The sequence below is a fragment of the Tupaia chinensis genome, unplaced genomic scaffold, assembly GCF_000334495.1.
Source record: "Tupaia chinensis unplaced genomic scaffold, TupChi_1.0 Scaffold000056_1, whole genome shotgun sequence".
Taxonomy (NCBI): domain Eukaryota; kingdom Metazoa; phylum Chordata; class Mammalia; order Scandentia; family Tupaiidae; genus Tupaia; species Tupaia belangeri.
The window spans coordinates 1,762,565-1,785,013 of NW_006159514.1; the positions used below are offsets into that span (position 1 = coordinate 1,762,565).

The 22,449-nt window shown below is 39.5% G+C and overlaps 1 protein-coding gene across 2 annotated transcripts in view; it reads left to right on the forward strand.

The window, feature by feature from the left end:
• The window catches only part of TLK1 (tousled like kinase 1), a 121,805-nt gene extending 99,998 nt beyond the window's left edge, over positions 1–21,807 (forward strand). For both annotated transcript variants that reach the window (XM_006141487.3, XM_014592115.2), the window contains 8 exons: positions 325–406; positions 7,512–7,603; positions 7,684–7,773; positions 7,939–8,108; positions 8,614–8,749; positions 12,931–13,042; positions 14,811–14,918; positions 20,300–21,807. In XM_006141487.3, coding sequence (XP_006141549.1) covers positions 325–406; positions 7,512–7,603; positions 7,684–7,773; positions 7,939–8,108; positions 8,614–8,749; positions 12,931–13,042; positions 14,811–14,918; positions 20,300–20,476 — 967 coding nt within the window. In that variant the 3' untranslated portion in view covers positions 20,477–21,807. The remainder of the gene's footprint in view (positions 1–324; positions 407–7,511; positions 7,604–7,683; positions 7,774–7,938; positions 8,109–8,613; positions 8,750–12,930; positions 13,043–14,810; positions 14,919–20,299) is intronic.
• Positions 21,808–22,449: the final 642 nt, after the last annotated feature.

The following is a 22,449-nucleotide window of genomic DNA, read 5'->3' on the forward strand; positions in this document are numbered from 1 at the left end:
AATGGATACAAGATCTCCTAATGCCTTTGGCAAAATAGTGATTCTTATGTCTTTATGAAAGTAGTATATGAAGTGGTCACTCAATCTGAGTATTATTTAGCTTTAAAAGTTAAACTTTGTGAACACCAAAGTCTTATGATGGATGATAGTGATGCAGGTATACTGGCAGAGACAGAAAGGAAATACAGTGCAATGTGAAATTAGCAGTGGAGTAACTGAAAAAGACATCTCTAGGAGCTGAGTAAGAGAGTGGAACTTCAATATGGTAGGAACTTCTTTGTGTATTTTTAATGTGCCTGAATGTTTTTTTTCCTTATCCTTCAGGTTCAAAGATCACCCAACGTTAAATGAAAGATATTTATTACTTCATCTGCTTGGTAGAGGTGGCTTTAGTGAAGTGTACAAGGTAAGGTAAATTTTCTTGTGTTCTTTATACTAATATAGCAGAGATGAGCATATGATGATGAAGTACTTGTCTTTTGTTTATTGATCTATGACTGATTTTATGTCCTCATTCTCCTTTCAAAAAAGTCTGTCGTGCCTGGGGTTGTTGTATCTTCAGTCTAAAGACTGCATTTGCACCTATGCTGTCCCTCTGAGTTTAGTTCCTAGGTACCATTAGCCTGATCACTACAGGTAAAAGCCATTTGAATCAACATAGGGAGGTAGTCACTTATTACAGAATGTTTATGGAAAAACATCATGTAAACAAACACATGTCAGAAATCTTAAAATGCCCTGAATTTATTCAAATTTCCACCTTCTTTAAGGCCATAATTTCGCAAATACGTTTGTATAAATGCAGATATTTTTATATTTTATTCCTTTTTTTCTTTATTGACTTTATACTGTATCTTTCAGCCCAACTTTTAAATATTCCTAAGTTCTGTTTTTATCATTCTGTTCTCCCTTTAGAAGAGTTTTATCCCCTCATTCACTGTTTCCACCTCTGTATGTATACAGCCATCCATCCCAGACTTTCATTCTGAGCTCCATACCTGTGTGAGACTTCGTTTATTTCAGTTCATGTAAATGTTCATAGGAATGCCCCCCTGGGCCTGCAAACTCAGGTCTGGAATAGAAGTGACCCTCTCCTTCTCCACAACGCCTTGTAGAACGTCGCTGCCTACTTCAGTGTGTGCCCTTGCAGTTCATCTGCTTGGCCCTTCGGGTGAAGAACACGAAAACCACCCTTCACTCTTCCTTTCCCTCAGTTCCCTTCCCCCAGCATATTATGAGACCTGGTGTTACTGGCATTCTTAAGATCTAAGTCCAGTAAGGACCCCTCTCTTCTGTGTCTCTTATAATAGCACCAGGTTCGTCCCCAAGCCTCCTAGCTGACCGCAGCCTTCTGGGCATTGTTTGCGAGGTCATTTTGTGTACCACAGCTAGAGTGGCCTTTTTAGAGTCTGATCATCTTCCTGCTTGAAAGCCCCAGCAGCTTGCCATTTGCTTTCAGTTACGAGTAAGTCACATATTGAAGGTCACTCACCTCCACCTTCACTTGCTCTAGAAGTTTCCCTGATTGTCTGCACCTCCTCAGATCAGATTCAGTCTGTCTTTTATGGGCTCCTTGTGGCAGCTTGTGCTTCAGTACATATCTGTACAGTTAGTGGTTAAGACCTTTGGTTCTGAAGCCACAGACTGTCTGAATCCTGACCGTGGTGACTATGTAAACTTGAGCTTATTAAACCTCTGCCGCACTGTCTCTTCCTGGGGGTAATAACTACCCACATTATAGGGTTCTTGTAATGATCAGCTGTGCTGTCTCAGGAAAATCACATAGAACTTTGGTTTAATAAGGTGATTATTAGAAATGCTTCCTGTTCAGCGAGACAAGTTCTGTGCTTTTCTGGTTTACTGAAGATGACCTAGTTTCTAATTTTGACTCCGGGAAAAATAATGAGATTTGGATTTAAAGAACTTCAGTTCTCAACTGTGAATCACTTTTTGTTGTTTTGCTAACTTGGACAAGCATTAAGTGTCATGCTTACACCTTCTTTATACTAGTTAAGAATGATCTTTGTGCTCGCTTCCAACTCCTACTTCTGATTCTATTGCTAGTTCATTGCTAAGCACTTAATAACTGCAGTAGGCTTGCCCAGGCCACACAGGAGAAAAGATCATAATACAGTAGTTCATTTCGGATCCCAAAATCACTCAAGTATACTGTTCGTTCAGCCTGAAAGTTGCCAGGCTTCCAAGCCATCGTGAGCATTCACGACAGTCCTTTGCTGCTGCTCAGTACTATTTCAACTTCTTTTTAAAGACAACTTTAATGTGAGAACTGCAGAAATATGACTGCCATTACTATAGAGTCCTCATGTAAAGATTAGAACGGACTTTTCTATTAGTCCTTCAAGGACAGCTTTCAAAGTGTTTGATTCTATCTCATGCTGTGAGTAGATTGGTTACTCCTCACTTTGTAAGTGGGCTATGTGAAATTTTTTATCAACTGATTACAATTTTGGAATTCCAGATGTGGAAGAAAACTAGATCGCCATTTTTTATTACCCCCATCAGGATATGTAAGGCATGTAGACAAAAGCTTTTGATAGTTTAACTGTAATGAAAGGATAAACACTATAGTAATTCACACGATGCAAAATGGGCAAAAGGAGAAGACTAGCTTCAGTTCTTTATTTCAACTGTTGTTTGTTTTGTCCTGTTTTGTTTGTTTATTTTTACTCCATAGATAGAACTTTTGGAGAAAAGGCTTATATAAAAATTGGAAAATGCATATTGGGATCCAGTGACTTGAACTTTCTTTACTGACTTAAATAGTAGCTACAGCTCTTATCATCACTCTCCCCAAGACCCTTTTATAGGTGCTAGGCCCATTGGGAGACCAAGCAGATTGTAAATCAAAAAATACTTCCATCTTAAAGCAAGGTAGAAGAGTTTGATTCAGTTGGCTGAGTGATTAATATTACTCTATGCAAAGGTATATCCCTACTCATCTAATCTTGGGAGAAAGATGTGTAGATGTCATTTCTTATAGTTAGTATACACTGATACTAACTTTTTATTGGTAATATACTTAAAGTTTTTCTTTGATTATCCTTTATTATAATTGCCTTTGAGTTATACCTTTATAAGCTTTTTTTACTCTTAAGTTTTATCGCTATTCTATTTTTTTAAACTTAATCCTCAGTAGTAGTAATGTAATTAGCTACTATTTATTGGATATTTGCTATGAACCATGTATTCTAAACACTTTATATTTTTCACCCTATTCAATCCTCTCAACTCTAACTTTGTAAATAAGACAAGGGCTGAGAGAGGGTGAGTATTAGCACAAACTCACTCAACTAATGAATTCCTCTAACTCTGGAGGAATATTCCTTACTGTTGCATCCTATATTATGTCTGATTTCATGCTTTCATACTTTTTTAACAAAGCAGTCATTTTACTGTTTTCCCCATTATTGCTAATGTTTCGATTAAATTGATGGGGAGAGTGGAATTGGGGGCAGGAGGACCTTTCTAATACATAATCTTTTAAGTGTTAATTGTTTTTCTTTTTTTGGGGGGGGGGGAAAGGGGAGAAGTTTTTGCTATAGGGTACATGTGGTCACCAGAAGAAGAGACAGAAAGTGAGAAATCACTCCCCAGGGGTGATGGCCGCACCACAATCCCTTCTCCTCCATTCTCCTCTTGAGATATTGGGCACACACGCACATGCACCCGGTGTGAGTTTAAGCCACCGGGTCCAGGACTCAAACTGTGGTCGACTACATGGCAGTCCAACAACATAGCTATTACACCATCTGCTGGCCCCCTCAAGTGTTTTGTTGTTGTTTTTTTTTTTTAAAGAGATACCTTTGTATGTAAATCACATTCGAACCTAAATGATTAAATGTCTTTAATGGCATTCACTGTTTTAGAAAATATGTCATGTGAAGCTGTAAAATACTGACCATTCTGTGTTTTTTTCTTTTAAGAAGTAGACTGATAATTTGAACATAACAAGCATAATTCTTTTCTTTGAGACAGCCAGAGAAAATTGAAGATAGGTTGGATATTAGATCACATAAAAGAGTTGTTATTGTTTAGTTAGGTATGATAATGATAGTTTATTTTTTTATCTCTTAGAGATAAATACTAAAAAATTAAGGGTGGGGACCAGCAGATGGGCCAATGGTTACATTGCTGGACTCCCATGTAGTCTGCCGTGGTTCAAGTCCTGGACCTGGTGGCTTCAAGCTCACAATGGGCGAGTGTGAGTTTGAAGTTCATGTCCCCAAGATCCCAAGAGGAGAATGGAGGAGAAGGGATTGCGGTGTGGCTATCCCCCTTTGGAGGGCGATTTCATGCTTTTTGTGTCTCTCTGGCGAACACACATGCCTTATAGCAAAAATCTCTTTCTCAAAGGATGAACTGATGTATTAGATAGGATTGATTTTATAGATATTTCATGGAGGGAAAAAGCATGCTAGTAAGGAACAAATGAAACAGAAATGCCAAAATATTGATAGTTTTGAAACTGGATGGTGAGTATTTTAGGGTTCATTATATTATCCTGATTTTGTATATGTTTGAGCAGCTTCGTAATAATAGTATAAATTATTTCAAAAGTTGTACATTTCCTAGAAACTTGCTAATTTTCCAAAAAATGAAAAAGAAGTGGAGGGGTTGCTAGGGAAAAACAAATGAAAGACAAAAAAAAAAGATTTTTTTTATCAACCCCACCAAAAAAAAAAAAATTACAGCCATCTGTTGTCCTGGCTGCAAGTGAAGAAGCAGGTCCACATGAAAAACAATAGCTTTATTGTTTCATCTTGATTTATTGTATTAACATTTATAAAACTTGAGTATGAAGATTAGGGTTTTCTCTGAGTTATTACCATGGAATTTCTATTTCATTTCTGATAATAAATATGTCATTGAACTACATATAGTCTTAGCAGAGATGATCACAGAAAATTCCATAATATTGTAAAAATTACCACCAAAAAAAAAATCTTTTTTTTTTTTTTAGGTTTATTTATTTATTATCATCATAATCTTGTTAACATTTCTATGATGGCAAACAAACATGTTATTATTAGCAAATGATCTTCCATTTCTCGTTTTCTGTATGTTTTGCTTTTTCTCCCCCATCCTTGGTTCCCTCTCTCTTACCCTCTGCCACCTCCTGTTCTCCTCCCACACTGTCTCTGTTATCTATTTCTATACCATTTTCCCCCCAACATTTTATTGAATCACCAAAGACCCTCATCAGTCCAAATACCCTCCTAGCAAACACATGTGACACACACATTTCCATGAGCACAAGTCTAACTTTACGCATCCTATAAATTAGCACCTAACTGGGGCTACATATCCTACTGCAGTCATTTAATAGATACATTTTGTTTTCCTGAAACTTTTTTTTGTAACTCAATTTGCATTCCTTCCCTAGGCATCATCACAGCACACAAAATGTGATCTCCCATCCAGTACACACTGCATAGTGACTCAATCATGCACATTACAAAAAAAATAAATTTCCAATTCTAGTTGCTAGAATTATTTCCACCCCTCTTTCTGACCCTCTGTCCCTTCCCACCCTCCTCTCACACCACCTCTAGTGTCCAAAATTGTCCTCCATTCCCTTCCCACCCACATTGCATTGATCACACAATTTCCTACATAACCTGACTACTTTCAAAGGTGAGTTCCCTCGTTACTACTAAGAAAACCAGTTTTAACTTAAATCAAAGAACCGCCAAGGAACTTTGCTTAAAGCCCGGAAACAGGTTAGGATTCTGTTCAAATGGTAGGTGCATGAACCTATCAGTCTCATATACTTTTATCTTCTGTTCTGGTTCAATTTTCCTGATTAAATTCTGGGATATAGTATTCAACTCCAGACTTGTCCCTATGATTAAGTTAGCTACTTTCTCAGTTTTTGGACTCTTATTTCCATGTATCTGCGTTTAGTTTTCCTGATACAGCACATCCTTGAGAACTTCTTGGAGGTCTGGTCTGGTGCTGGTAAATTCTTTCAGGTTTTGTTTATCTGAGAATGTTCTTGTCTTTTCTTCCCACCTGAAAGATAATCTTGCCGGATACAGTATTCTTGGCTGAAACTGCTTCTCTCTTAACACTTGGAATATATTTTCCCATTCTCTCCTCGCTTTTATTGTTTCTGATGAGAGATCTGCTGTTAGCCTGATGGGATGTCCTTTGTAGGTAACTTGATGTTTTTCTCTTGCTAATCTTAGTATCTTGTCTTTGTCTGCAGTTTTGGTCAACCTGGCTATAATGTGTCTTGGAGAAGATCTTCTAGGGTTGATTCTATTTGGGGTCCGTTGTATTTCCTGGGACTGGATCTTTGAATGCCTCTCTAGGTTTGAGCCTCAACAAATAACGAAAGCTCTAATCACAGTTTTGGAAGCTTGGGATCTTTAAGTGACAAAGAATCAGAGAGACAACTAGCAGGCAGCTCAAAGGACTGCAAGTGACGGACTTTATCTGCAGTAGTTTCCCTTGAGACACCAGAGAAGAAACAGAGTCATCCAGGGGAAGAAAGAGAAAAGCAGAAAACCAGAATGAAAGTAGCGAGGGAAAAAGTATTGGAGGGCGTGGCCACAAAATTAGTGACTATTTTGAATACCAAGGTGAAAATGGCTCTAGCCCAGTAAGAGGCATACCTCCTGCAATCCTTTCTCCTCAAAATTCACATTCACATTCCACTCCCTCCTCATCAGTTGGACCCAATAGCCCTTCTCCTACTGCATTAGCTTTTGGGGACCACCCTATTATACAACCAAAGCAATTATCCTTTAAAATTACTCAGACTGATCTCACAATGCTGAAATTAGCAGCATTAGAAAGTAATAAAAACCAAGACCTGGAAAAGAAGGAAGGTCAGATAGATGATTTGCTCAGGGCTGTGATCTCAGACGGCAAATAGAAAAACAGCAAAAATTACTTGAAAAATATAAAGAACGATTAAATAAATGTATATCAATGAGTAAGAAACTTCTCATTGAAAAGAGTACACAAGAAAAACTGTCAAGTAGAGAGAAGAGTATGCAGGATAGATTACGCCTTGGGCACTTTACAACAGTTAGACATGGCGCTTCATTTACTGAACAATGGACAGATGGTTTTGCATTTCAGAATCTTGTGAAGCAGCAAGAGTGGGTGAATCAGCAAAGGGAAGATATTGAAAGACAAAGGAAACTTCTAGCCAAATGCAAACCTCCAACAGCTAATAATTCTCAGGCACCCAAACAAAGGAAAAATAAAGCAGTCAATGGAGCAGAAAATGATCCATTTGTTAGACCAAACTTACCACAACTGTTGACTTTGGCAGAATATCATGAACAAGAAGAAATTTTCAAACTTAGACTAGGACATCTCAAAAAGGAAGAAGCAGAAATTCAAGCAGAGCTGGAACGTTTGGAAAGAGTCAGAAATCTATGTGGAACCTTGTTCTGAAGGCCCGCGGCTTCTTCTGCCCAAAAAAAAAATCTTGAGCTGTTCGTGTGGTCAGGATTGCTTTCTGCATTGAATCCTAGGCCTTTGACCTTTATGAACAGAGGTATGCTGCTGTGAAGATCCATCAGCTTAACAAGAGCTGGAGAGATGAGAAAAAGGAAAACTACCACAAGTAAATATTAATACTTTATGGTTTTTACAACTTGAACATTTTTAAGGGTCCTAGAGAATTAATGAACTTTCTTCCTGTAGACACGCCTGCAGAGAGTATAGAATACACAAAGAACTGGATCACCCCAGGATAGTTAAACTCTATGACTATTTCTCCTTGGATACAGATACGTAAGTGAATATAAGGCTGTAAATCTTAAGTGTTTTGTTTTGTTTTGTTTTTGCTTTTGCTTTTCCTGTTCTGTGATGATGATATAAATATTCTCTATTTTCTGATGTGATTCTGAACTGTTGGATAATATTTGTGTCTAATTTTCATTCTCTTCTTGATTGTAGGTTTTGTACCGTGTTAGAATACTGTGAAGGCAATGATTTGGACTTTTATCTGAAGCAACACAAATTAATGTCAGAGAAAGAAGCTAGGTCTATCGTAATGCAGATTGTAAATGCACTAAGATATCTCAATGAAATCAAACCCCCTATTATACATTATGATCTTAAGCCAGGTAATTAATGAAATGTGTCTAATACTTTTTTAAGCTGTATAAAGTATAGTTTTTAAAAGTCATGGGGACCAGCAGTTGGTGTAATGGCTATGTCGCTGGACTCCCATGTAGTCGACTACGTTTTGAGTCCTGGACCCAGTGGCTTAAACTCACGCCAGGTGCTTGTGCGTGCGTGCCCTGGATCCCGAGAGGAGAATGGAAGAGAAGGGATTGCTGCGTGGCCATCCCCCCTGGGGGGTGATTTCTTGCTTTCTGTCTCTCTTTCTGGTGAGCGTACCCACCATATGACAAAAATCTCTCCAAAAAAAAATTTTAAAAGTCATAGACATTAAGTTATCTGATAACATACTCTTCATTTAGTTTTTAAACTTCAGAAGGATACTAGAATTGAATGTATATTATTATATCATTATAATTTAAAAATAACATATTCCCAAAAGGTAGATTAAAAAGTAGTATCTGTCATATATGTATTGTTAAAAGGAATCTTATCTTTTCTTATTAGGGAACATCCTTCTGGTCGATGGAACAGCATGTGGAGAAATCAAAATCACTGATTTTGGTCTGTCCAAGATTATGGATGATGATAGTTATGGTGTAGTTGGAATGGATCTTACTTCCCAAGGGACAGGCACTTACTGGTAAATATGTTATTCAAAATGCCATAATTGACTAGATTAGGTCTCACTGTGTTTATGATCATTTCATTTGTTTTAGTTTTTTACTATAGGGTGTGTGTGCTCACCAGAGACACACATAGAGAAAGAGGAAGTCAGAAATCACTCCTCAGAGAGGTTGGCCACACCACAGTCTCTTCTCTTCCATTCACCTCTCAGGATTTGGGTCATATGCGCTTGTTGTGAATTTCAAGCTCGCAGTCTGGGCTTGAACCATACAGTCACCATGTGGGATCCAGTTGCCATAACCTCTGTGCCAGCTACTGGCCCCCATGATAATTTATTTTTTTATTTCATACAGCCTTCAAAACTAATGTGGTAAAGATACAGATACTAGTCTAAGTTGAGTGGGACACTACTAGGTCAAGCCTCTTCTCATCTGTTCTTTTCTGGAAGGATCAGCACACTGGAGAGAGAATGATTTAGCATTAGCAGATGACTTCCGTACCTATGGGCCAGGAACTCCAAACGTGAAGAATTCATAGATTTTCTTCTACATTGTTAGAGTGATGTTTATTATGAATAGAAAGTACTTTTATAAATATAATAACTATTACAAGCAAAAACTGTAAGCATCAAACCCTTTGTAAAGATTTTGTGGTTGCAGTGTTTGTGGGAGGTGGATGTTTTGTCAATTGTGAATGGAGGATAAATTTAGCAAATTCTTGATCTTTGGACTTGACTCCCAAAAACCTTTTAGGTCCAGGCCCAGTGGTGCACAGGTAGTGCCTCTACTTGGGAGGTTGGAAGCCATCTGGGAGACCCAGCTTTTTGGTTGTTGAGCAGACTTATGCTTTTGAGAGTGCCAATTGTCCTAGCTAATTGGGGGCTGGGGCAGGAAGATCCTGACTATGAGACCCTGTCACAAAAGTTACCTCTCTCTCTTCATTGTCCTTTCTCTCTCTCTCTCTCATAAAGGAGGAAAAATCTCTGTCAGAGTTCCTACAAAGCCTGGTGGTTAAACCACATGGCCAGTCATGTGGTTTGAGTCCCAGACCCAGTGACTTGAAACACACACTTGAGTGCATATCCATGCATGTGTGGCCAAAATGCTGAACAGATGGAGAAATGGAGGGAGATGGGATTGCAGTGTGTTCCTGCCCCACTGGGAGATGCTTTCTCTCTCTCTCTCTCTCTCTCTTTCTCTCTCTCTCTTGCTGTCTTGCTGGCAAGTGTACAGGCCTTCTGATAAGTAATACAAATCACCAAGCCATGGGCTGACCCTTTACATTTTTCTTTTAGCAGTAAGACTCATTTTTTCTTTCTTTCTTTTTTTTTTAAGTTGTTTTACTTTACTTATTTTATTTTATTTTAATTTGATCAGATTGAGACAAAGAGAGAGAGAGAGGGAAAGTGAGAAAGCGAGCCACCAGGTCCGGGACTCGAACCACCGCTGGCTGTGTGGGAGTCCAGCACCCTTACCCACCATGCCACCTGCTGGCCCAAGACTCATTTTTCACAACAAAAATCTTAGAATCCTCTTACCTAAAACCAATGAAAGCAAGACTTTGTGGTAATAACCCAGCCTCCATGGAAGATAGCTTGAAAATCATGTTCTAATAATAAATCAGTCCTTTTCTGCAAGACATTTTTATTTTTTGTTTCTCTTACTCTGGTTTTACTAATGTAGGGCAGTGCTAGGAACTTTCCCTCTTACGGTCAGGAATGAGAAAAACATAGGAGCTTACGTTTTTAGGGACTGTATAGGGAGGAGATAGCCATGCTGTTTCCAGATAGGAACACAGACTTTCCCATAGAAATAACACTCCAAAGCATGGCTTTTAACTCAAGGCAGCTGTTCAGCTATGTACTTGGTGAACTGGGATGGCCCTCTACATCGGTTAGAGTATGTGTACAGTCATGCCACACGAAGATGTTCTGGTTAACAGTGGATGGCATATTTGAAGGTGATGGCACCAGGCGGTACCAGTTAGCCTAGGCGTGTCAGGGCACTTCTAGGGTGTCTGCAGAATGAGGGGTCACCTACTCACTTATTTCACTGAAGTGTCCCTGTCATAACTGGATATGTTGATTTCATAAATCACCTTTCATTCCCAGAAACGTTAAATGTTTGTCAGGATCACTGAGAGGAAAATTAGTTTGTCTCTTCAGTCTCAGATGCAGTCATCCAGGAAATGCTAGTGGACGTCGTCTTCCAGGTGTCTGTGGGACTCTTGCTGTAATTGCCCTCCTTGCTTCTACCCTGTAGCCAGGAGAGACAGTGTACATGTAGCCTGTAAGAGTCATTCTTGATTCAGGTAGACACATGTACGTTTCAAATTACACATCTTTATTGATAAAAAGAAATTAGCTTTTTACTTGATTCCAGGGGTAGGAAAGAACTTACATCACAGATGAGTTATAGGTCACTTTTGGTGGTTCTTCGTTAAGGAAATTTCCTGTGTTTTTTCTTTTTTTCCCCATTTGGCTACATTGATTTTTTTTTTTTAAGATTATAGTTTATCTGGGGCTTTTTGGTTTTGTTTTTTGTTTTATAATTCACTTATTTCTTCTATGAGACAGAGAGAAGGAAAGAGCAAGGGAGGGATCTCCCCAGCAGGGTCTTCACGCCATGATCCATCCCCAGTCTTAGCTGGCTTGGATTATGTGCATGTACGTGTGCCTGGAATGTTGAGGAAGGTCCTGGGATGTGAAGCCAGGTGCTTTTCCATGTGGGTCCAGTTGTGTGTCACTGTTGTACCACTGCCTGGCCTCTATCTAAATTTTCGAGGTGTGAGATGTTTATATCCCTGATGGACCTTTTTACTTGTAACTAGAAATGACAATTTTTTTACCCTTTCTACCCTTTATTTTAAAAAATCATGAACTTCTAAATAACACTTACAAATTTTTCAAATAGTGTTTTGAGTACTCAATATATTTGGACACTTCTAGTGCTTGAGATTCCACAGCAAATAAGAGCTCTTTGAGCTACGCGTAGCCGTTTGATTATAATGTAAAGCCGTTATAGAGGCGCCACATAGCCACCTGCTGTAATGTAAGAAACAAAGCTCTGCCTGGAGAGAAGCAGAGCAGGCTCATGAAGGGCAGTAGGTCTTGAAGAAAAGCTGCTCACCAGGCGAGCTGGAGTGCTGAGGGGAAGCCTCGGCGAGTGTCATAGTCAAAAGTATAGCAGAGAAAGGAGAGCCGTGCGGAGAAGCAAGTGAGTTGGCTTTGACCAGCCAATTTGGGAGCTGGGGACAGGGAAGAGAGGTAAGGGCAGATTCTGAAAGTCTGTGGTGTTCCCAGATTAGGGTGGGTCTTGTGAGGCAAGCAGTAGATGTGAAGTCTTAGCTTGTTGACAGTAAGTATTTAACCAGAAAAGCCACATGACCAGATGCATATTTACGAAGAGAACTGTGGACAATATGAACCATGATTAAAAGGTTAGAGGAGGATTTCTTCTCTCCTTAGATATTGTCTCGAATTAGAATATCATAATCGCTAATGATCATTTTTTGTTTCCGTAGATAATTATATATATATATATACACACACACACACACACATATATAAAATATATATAATTTTTAAAATAATTGTTTATTTAACTTTCTTTTCTTCTTTCTTTCTTATTTTAATTTACCAGAGAGGGACAGAGAGAGAAAGCAAGAAAGCAAGCCACCAGATCCAGGACTCAAACCACAGTCAGCCAGGTGGGGGACCAGCGCCCTTAACCACCATTCCACCTTTCAGTCCCATATTTTTTATGTATATATAAATATATATACATATCTTATCACAAGGTTGTATGTGTTGCTCTAATTAGTTATTAGTAACTAATTAATTCAAAAGTTTAATTGATGGAGGGACATGCATGATAGTTAAGGCGCTGGACTCTCACATGGCCAACCGTGGTTCAAGTTCCAGACCTGACGACTTGCTTTCTCACTCCCTGCACTGCCACCCCCACTTCTGTCTGTTTCTGGTGAGCACATGTGCCCTATAGCAAATTTTAAAATAATAATATATAAAATTTTCCTTTAAATTAAAAAGTACTTTAATTGATGGATTTAATTGAGGGGACTCTTAAGCTTTATGTATAGATAAAAGGAGTGTTCTAAAATTTGACATTTAGAAGATCTGGAATTACACATTGTTAATAGTATCCTTTTCTTTTAACTCCCCCACAAAAATATCTACAGGTATTTACCTCCTGAGTGTTTTGTAGTTGGAAAAGAGCCACCAAAGATTTCCAACAAGGTCGATGTGTGGTCAGTGGGAGTCATCTTCTTTCAGTGTCTTTATGGTAGAAAGGTAAGTGAAGTTCCACTAGGTTCAGCTGTATAGAGATAAGTTGAATTTTTTCCACACAAGTACAAAGTTTCACTAAGTTGAAGTCTATTTAGATTCTTCCAATGTGAATTAGCCTTTTCTGTTTCTTCCTAAAATATAAATGGATTAGAATTACTTTAATATAATAATTTATTTGGTCTATTTCCTTTTTTTGTTTCTGTCTCTCCTATCTCTCTTTTGGAAAAGATGTAACTATCTCGTAACAGGGCCAACATTTTCTACTATTCAGAAGACTGCAGTCAACAATTTTCATTATCTTCCACTTTTTCCAATCTCCCCGCCCCCTCGCCCCAACACACACACACAGTCTTTGAATCCTCTTATGTAAGATTTGGCCTGGGTAGAGATTTGCCTCTTTAGGGAGATACCAGACTTATTCTTTACTCTCCCCAAACCTCTTTTTGTATTGACGCTGGAGGTGCAAGTGCATACGTCATCCACCCCACCTCTCCCCCAGCCCGTCTTCAGTATGGGAAGAGAAGAAGGGCCTGTGTGAGAATTCACGCGTGTAAAACCAAACACAGGTCTTGTAACTTCAAGTCCTAAGCTGTTTTATTTTATCGATAGTTAGTGTGTCATGCATAAACTATTTTATTGTTTGGATTTTTTTTTGGGGGGGGGGAGGTTTTTTCGCTATAGGGCGTGTGCGCTTGCCAGACAGAGAGAGAGACATAGAGACAGAAAGCGAGAAATCGACCTCCCAGGGGGGATGGGCACACCGCAATCCCTTCTCCTCCATTCTCCTCTCGGGATCTTGGGCACGCACGCGCACATGCCCAGCGTGAGTTCTAAGCCACCGGGTCCAGGACACGAACCATGGTCGACTACGTGGGAGTCCAGCGACATAGCCATTACGCTAACTGCTGGTTCCCTATTGTTTGGATTTTTCAGAAAAATTTTTTTACTTCTCCTCTCTTCTCTAATCAAACTTTATTTTTTTGTTGTTACCAGAGGGCATGTCATTCACCAGAGAAGGAGGAACTCTCCCCCCACCCCACCCCCCAGTGGTGCTTGGTCATACCACAATCCTTTTTCCTTTATTTCTCAATTCTGTTAGGAGTTTGGGCACACACACACATGCCTCTGGTGTGTTTTTCAAGTTTCAGGGACTGGGATTTGAATTGCTTTCAACCATGTTGGGTTCAGCTGCCTACGTATAGTGCTAAACGGTTGTACTATGGAGCTAGCCCCAAATTTCACTTTTTAAAGATTCAGGGCCCAGCCCCAAGGGCTGGTGGTTAAGGAAGCCGGATCTCATGAGGCTTGGAAAACATAGCCATGTATGTACCTGCATGCCCCAAATCTTGACAAGTGGAGAAATGAAGGCGAAGGGACTGTGGTGTGACCATGCTCCACCGTGGAATGCTTTCTCCCTGTCTTTTGGCAAGTACATGAGAGGGCCCTCTGGCAAATTAAAAAAATGTTAAAAAAGATTTAGAGTATCTAAGTTTTAAATTTCTTTGTTTTTATTTTATCTTAATTACTTTTATTCCAATAGCATTGTTTTCCTCCTTCTTAAGAGTGTTTTCATCCATGATTAGATTTCATTAGGTGGGCTTTCTTAGCACACAGTTAATTATAACCATGTTTCTATGTTTCTCAACTTGCAAATGATTGAGGACAACATTTTACAACACAAATCATTTGTATTTGGGGGATTCACCAGTGCTATTTCTGTTTCAGGGATAAATTTCTCAACATTTTTTTTCTTTTTCTTTTTTTCCTTAAGCCATTTGGTCACAACCAATCTCAACAAGACATTCTTCAAGAAAATACGATATTAAAAGCCACAGAAGTTCAGTTCCCTGTAAAACCAGTTGTAAGCAGTGAAGCCAAGGTACTAGACTTCCGTAAATCAATTGCGTGAGGCGTCTTTCCTTTTACCAGTGTGCTTTCCTTGCTGTGCTATGCGTAAGTGACGGGCGTGGCTCCTGCAGGGGAGCTGTCTGGCAGATGCGCTGATGGTTTGCTTTGAAAAAAGGAGCTGCATTGGTCTCTGCTTGGAATAATTTTCATCTTTTAAGCACTGAGATATGTTCCCTGGTTTTCTGTGCACATCAGGTTACTCTGAAAATTCAGGAAACTCACAAAACCTGGACGGATCACTATCTTTATGTCTTATGTGTCAGCTTATTTTAAGACTGTATTTAAGTATGTAAGAAATAACAGAAGTATTAGACCATCAGGAAAGTCATGAGTGTTTTTCTGTACAAAAATGCGTCATGACTTTCCCGGCGACCCAATAGCTAATAACCCCATTTACCTAGCGCTTTTATATGTATTATATTTTAATAGCCTTGCGAAGGATAGAGTTCTGATTTACACAAAAACCTTCTATGTGAGGACCAGCAGGTGGTGTAATGGTTACATCACTGGACTCCCATGTAGTCGACCTCAGTTTGAGTCCCAGATCCGGCAACTTAAAACTCATGCCAGGCACATGTGTGTGCGTGCATGCCCAAGATCCCGAGAGGAGAATGGAGGAGGGATTGTGGCGTGACCATCCCCCGGGGGGGTGATTTCTCTCTTTCTGTGTCTCTGTCTCTTTTTGTCTCTCGAGCGAGCACATGCACCCTATAGCATAAATCCCCCCCCCCAAAAAAAAGGAAAACCTTTTATATGCTTAATATCTTCTCACCTTCACCTCCTGGCCTTTCATATTGGTATTCTTACTCCTCCTCTGTCATGCTTGTCACAAAACTCACTTCTTTATAGCTCCTTGGTAGAGTCTTAACAGGGTCTATCTGTTTTGCCATCCTTCACCCAGCTTTTGGGGGGACTGGGAATCAAAGCTGGGCCTCCCGTATCGCTCCAGCCTGCTGAGTAGCCATGTCTACCAGCTTGTGCCACGGTGGCTGGGCCAAGTCTTCTCTTTTTCAAATCCTGTGAAACTCATAAGACAAATCCATGTAGTTGGTTTTTCTATGTGAATAGTGCAGGCCCTAAGAATTCATAAAAAAGCGCCATACTATATTTCTGGCCTTTTACAGAGCAGAGATAAGGACTGCTAGATTAGTTCGAGGTCAGAGCAGCCTTCATAACTGAAAGTGTGATTCCTTTTATGTCAACTCGATAGGTGTGTTTGCTGGAACTGTCTACATTCCCTTGTCTCCTACATCTTTATTGCCTTTTTGCAGGTTATTCGTATAACAGATTTTGACAATTAAAAATATAAATGTTGTGCTCTTATTTTGAAGTATGATCTATTATTTTCTTTCTTTTTTTTTTTTTTTTTTGAAGAGGTTTTTGCTATAGGGTGTGTACGCACGCCAGAAAGAGACAGAAGAGACAGAAAGCAAAAAATCACCCCTCACTGGGGTACGCACGCCAGAAAGAGAGACAGAAGAGACAGACAGAAAGCAAAAAATCACCCCTCACTGGGGATGGCCACGCCGCAATCCCTTCTCCTTCTCCTTGGGATCTTAGGCACGCATGCACACGTGCCCAGCGTGAGTTTAAGCCACTGGCTCCAGAACTTGATCCATGGTCAGCTGCACGGGAGTTCAGCAACATAGCCATTACGCCAACTGCTGGTCCCAATCTATTATTTTCATAACGTAAAACATCTCACTCCTTTAAAAAGATCTTGACTATGCTAGTATCTAAATCTTATCTTTCATTGCTGTGAAAGCATCAGTAAAAACACTAAAATTAAGTAAAACAAGATTTTTTTTTTGAATACTGGTAGAAAATGGCCAGGAGTTCTATGTAGCTATCTGATTCTGTCCCTAGTGTTTTTTAAGGTGCTACAGTCAATGTTCTGTTATCTGGAATGCAGAAACAATTTAAAGCTAGGGGGTGCAGGGTCTCCAGGTGTACATATTTTTAACCTCTTGTCCTTACAGAACATGACTTTTGCCAAGTCCTTTCGCTGACCTACTCTGGGAATGTTCAGTGCATTTACTTGATGTGAACTTTTACCTCATGTTGCTGGATTTCATTCCCTGAAACTCTGCCTTCAGTGTATCAGTCACTCTTGATTTATGTTTCTCATCTTAATAATTTTCAAAATGATCTTTGGAACTTTGTATTTGCTAAAGACTAAAAAACGGCCAGACCTCCAAGGGATCAGACAGACTTTGGATAGTCAAGGTAAAATGGTCAGAATAGCTAGATAACGCACTAGGGAAAAAATTTGTTTCTAATGAATTTCAAGGCAAAGAAGGTACAAAATAGTTACTTTTTAAAAAATTCTTTTATTTTATTCATTATTATTATTTTTTAATTTGACCAGTGAGTGACAGAGAGAGAGAGACAGGGAAAATGGGAAAGCAAACCAGTAGGTCCAGGATTCAAGCAGCGGCCGGTCATGTGGGAGTCCAGCACCTTAACAATCACGCTACCTCCTGGCCCCAAAATAGTTACTTTTAAATGTGATTAAACTTCTTAACTGCATGTATCTCTGTTTTAGTTTTTTTTTTTTTTCATGCAAAGCCTTTAATTCATGAACCTATGTGGCAGTTAGGAATTTTTTCTTTTTTTTAGGTTTTTACTATGGGTTACGTGCATTTGACAGAAAAAGAGAGAGGGGAGAAAGTGAGATAGCATCCCCCCCAGTGGGGATGGTCATGCCCAATCCCCTTTCCTTCATTCTTCTCTCAGGATTTTGGGCATGCATGCCCATGTATCCAATGTGTTTTTTTTTTTTTTTTTTTGGAGAGATTTTTACTATAGGGCGCGTGCACTCGCCAGACAGACAGAGACAGAGAGACAGAAAGCGAAAAATCACCCTCTGGGGGGCTGGTCACGCTGCAATCCCTTCTCCTCCATTCTCCTCTCGGGATCTTGGGCACGCACGCAGATGCGCCTGGCATGAGTTTTAAGCCACTGGGTCCGGGACGCGAACTGCGGTTGACTACGTGGGGGTCCAGCGACATAGCCATTACGCTAACTGCTGGTTCCCTCCAATGTGATTTTTAAGCCACTTGGTCCAGGACCCAAACTATGGTCATCTATGTGGGAATCCCAGCACTTTTAATACCATACCACCTGCTGGCCCTGGCAGTTAGGAATTTTAAGACAAGCCAAAGTTATTTCTAGTATCAGCACTATAAAAGGGAAATAATTATTTTATCTGTTGCAACATAAGTAGATTAATCTTAACAAGATTATTCAAAAACTTCCAGGCAAAGGAGAATATAATCTGTGATTCCATTTACATAAAGTTCAGGACAAGCAAAATACAACCATGGTGTTAGAAGTCAGGATAGAATTACACACGTACACTAGGGAACGGAGCCAGTCCTGGGAAGGAGGGGCACAGGGCCTTATGGGGTCCCTTTGTTGCTTGGTCTGGTTGCTGTTTTCATAGGTACATTTACTTTGTACTATACACTTAGAATTTGTGTCCTTTTTCTTAAAATACATTCTTCTTCACTGAGGGGTTTTTGTTTTTGTTTGGTAAGCTATTCTTTTTTTTCTGTAAGGAATTATTTTACTGGGACCAGCAGTTGGTGTAATGGCTATGTTACTGGAGTCCTGTGTAGTCGACTGCAGTTCGAGCCCCAGACCCGGTGGCTTAAACTCAGGCCAGGCACGTGTGCGTGCATGCCCAAGATCCCAAGAGGAGAACAGAGGAGAAGGGATTGCGGTGTGACCATCCCCTCTGGGGGGTGATTTCTCACTTTCTGTCTCTCTGTCTGTCTCTGTCTCTCTGGCGAGTGCACGCGCCCTATAGCAAAAACCTCTCCAAAAGAAAAATAATTATTTTATTGAACTAACTAACTTACTTACTTTTTCCTTCTCTCTTTCTCTTTCTCTCTCCTTCCTTCCTTCCTTCCTTCCTTCCTTCCTTCCTTCCTTCCTTCCTTCCTTCCTTCCTTCTTTCTTTCTTTCTTTTTAATTTGACTGGAGAGGGACAGAGTGAGAGAGAAGGGAACCAAGAAAGCAAGCCGTCAGGACTTGAACCATGGTCAGCCATGTGGGAGACCAGTGCCTCTAACCACCACGCCACCTGCCAGCCTGAAGAAGCTATTCTTAAGAATATGTAAAAGTAGGCTAAGTAAAAAAGATAGTCATCACATTCTGGAATATTAGACAACTTTTCACAAGTGTAATGATGCACAAGTTCAGCGTAGGAAAGAGAATCCCAGTGGAAGTGTTACTTCAGTGTATCCTCATCCAAAGAAGTCTTCATGTACAATAGGAGAAAATATTATTGCTCAAAGTGATATCTTACCCTTTGGCCAAACTGAACTGAGCAAAATGGGGTCAAGGCGGAAGGACTGTTTAGGAGAAGAAAAATGCTAGAAAAAGAAGTCTTTAGAATTTTCTAAGCAGAAATGTAGTTTTCCAGCAGTAAGTTCAAATGGTAGCAGTTATTATTTAGACCTTAAATTGAACTCCTGGTGGTAGCTTGGTGGTAAAGATGCTGGATTCCCACATGGCCAACCATGGTTCAAGTCCTGGGCCTGACAGCTTGCATGCTTTCTCTCTCTCTCTCTCTGGTCAAAACTGAAAAATAATGATAATAAATAAATAATTATTTTTTTACAATTGAACTCCCAAGAGTTGTGAATGGAGAATTGAATTTAAAGCGAGAGTTTTATTACTATGAAAGGTTTTGGGTTTTTGGGGGATTTTTTTGTTTACTTGTTTGTTTAACATTTCAATGTCACATAAAATGAGATCTATTTATGCTCTTAAATTGTGTTTATCCTTAGAGCCAGCAGATGGTGTGGTGGTTAAGGCACTGAACTCCCACATGGCCAACCATGGTTTGAGTCCCAGACCTGGTGCTTGCTTTCTCCTTTTCCTTCTCACTCTCTTTCTGTCTGCCTCTCTCTGGTGAATACATGTGTACCATAGCAAACAAAATAATAATAATAAAAATAAATAAAATTCAATAAATAATAATTTTTTTTGGTGGGGAGAGGTTTTCACTATAGGGTGCATGCGCTCGCGCGAGAGACATAGAAACAGAAAGGGAGAAATCACCCCCCAGGGGGGATGGTCACGCTGCAGTCCCTTCCCCTCCATTCTCCTCTCGGGATCTTGGGCACGCACGCACACGCGCCCAGCGTGAGTTCCAAGCCACCGGGTCCGGGGCGCAAACCGCAGTAGACTACGTGGGAGTCCAGTGACATAGCCATTACACTAACTGCTGGTTCCCAATAATAATTTTTTTTAAATCTGTTTATCCTCTTAAATGTGTCTGTCCTACAGGAGTCAGTTGGGGAAAAGATCATTTCAATTGCTAACTTTTTTTTTTTTTTTAAGGCCTTTATAAGACGCTGTTTGGCATACCGAAAAGAAGATCGGTTTGATGTGCATCAACTGGCAAATGACCCATACCTTCTTCCGCACATGAGAAGATCGAATTCTTCAGGAAACTTACACATGGCTGGGCTGGCAGCATCCCCCACACCCCCTTCTTCAAGCATAATTACTTACTGACTGTCCTCCAAGACTGGCATGATGTCTCTGAATTGCTTCCAGATGCACACTTGAGTTTGAGAGCATTTGAGTGTTTTTTGTTTTCCTTTTCACACAGGACAGGTTAAGAACTGTTTGTGAACCGAAGTTCTTCCTAGCGCCGTTTCTGCGAGTGGATCATGAACAATGAATAAATGCACACTTCTGGCGTAACCGTGAGCAGTGAAGGGTGACTGCCTGTGGCACAGAAACGGGAATCCCGTGTTAAGATAGAAGAACATGTTTTTGTTTTTGTTTTTTTTCTGTTTATTTGGGGAGAACACTGTAAATAGTGTTTGTAATACTTAAATACATTTGGCTGTTATTAGAGAGTTCTAATATGAAAGGTAGTTTTTCATTATTTAAAAACACGTGCAGAAAAATATGAGACATATTTCTAACACGAGAACTACAGTGCCTGGATACACTCCTCAGCTTTCGGCAGTTCCTCTGCTGAAACCAAAGGAAGAACTGAACGACAGTCACGGTCGTGTTTTATAGTAATAGAATGTGAGAGTTGGAATCTTTGGACAAAGTTAGGCTTTGTCATTTGCCTCTTCTGGCTTTTACCAAGTTGTACCTCGAAATCACATGTCCGTTTTTTCCACTGGTTACATTAAAGGGAGAGCTGTTATTCCTAGATGTTTTACACCTTTGACAAAATGAGCTGCTTGTTTTGACATCAGTTGAATTCACTAAATCGTAATATCTCCAGTGTTTTCAACGTCAGGTTACTAACAGGTTATTTTCTTTCGTTACCAGGCCTTGTTCATTAAAACAAGTGACAGTATATAACCAAATGCAGACCAGTTCTACGCAGGATAATGATAAATTCCCTTCTAGCTCTATTGTAAATTGTTGTACAGATGTCATATTTCAATTACTAAGTTTCAGCAGTTTATTCTTGTACAAATGTTTAAAAATATGGCTTTTCTAATTGGATATTGTATTTTTTTTAAGTCTTCTTGAAGGCGCTTTAATTGCTGCTAAATGATGTTGCTTCTTTGCTAAAAGAAATCAAATGACCTCTTTGAAGGTGCAAGTTGACTGTACATCATCAAGATATTAAAAGCAGGCATTCATTAACAATCAAGGCATGTAAAAACGATCCATGTTGGACATATTGAGTTCCTTAAATCAGTTTCTGGGTTCTGGGGCTGTGGAGCACATAGATACTAGATTTATAAATTGTTCATGATTATCCTATATTTCTAGAAGGTTCTTATCAGCAAGATGGGATCATGGTCCCATAACCGAGTTTCTTCAGTTTGTATAGACTTGTTAAAATGTGAACATTTTCTAACTGCCTTGTATGGTAAAAAACAACCTTTTAAGGATGCTGTATTTCACTCCTGTAAGGACGTTTTTCTTTCTTGTCACATTCATAATGCTGATACTTAACATGTTAAAGTCCATGTTGCAGAAAAAGGAGGCTATACTTAACCACAGCGTCGCCTCAGTATTGTACAGTTAAACTGGCTCTACTTCTGATGTTACAAGCCATTTTTTTTTCATTGTACATAGACACATTGTCTCTTTAAGATGCTGCTGAAATTGTAGAGAATATAGCCAAAACAGTAATAAACAATGACAGTTAAAATGTAAAGACTATGAAAATTACATTTGAAGGGAGCTTTCATGATTTAGAATACTGACTAACTTAGCTCCTGTTAAACTGGCTCTACTTCTGATGTTACAAGCCATTTTTTTTTCATTGTACATAGACACATTGTCTCTTTAAGATGCTGCTGAAATTGTAGAGAATATAGCCAAAACAGTAATAAACAATGACAGTTAAAATGTAAAGACTATGAAAATTACATTTGAAGGGAGCTTTCATGATTTAGAATACTGACTAACTTAGCTCCTTACGAATCAACTGAATAAACTCTTTAAGCATACTTCAAGACACGTTTGAAGTGTTTCAAGCTGTTAAAGTTAAACCTAATAACCAT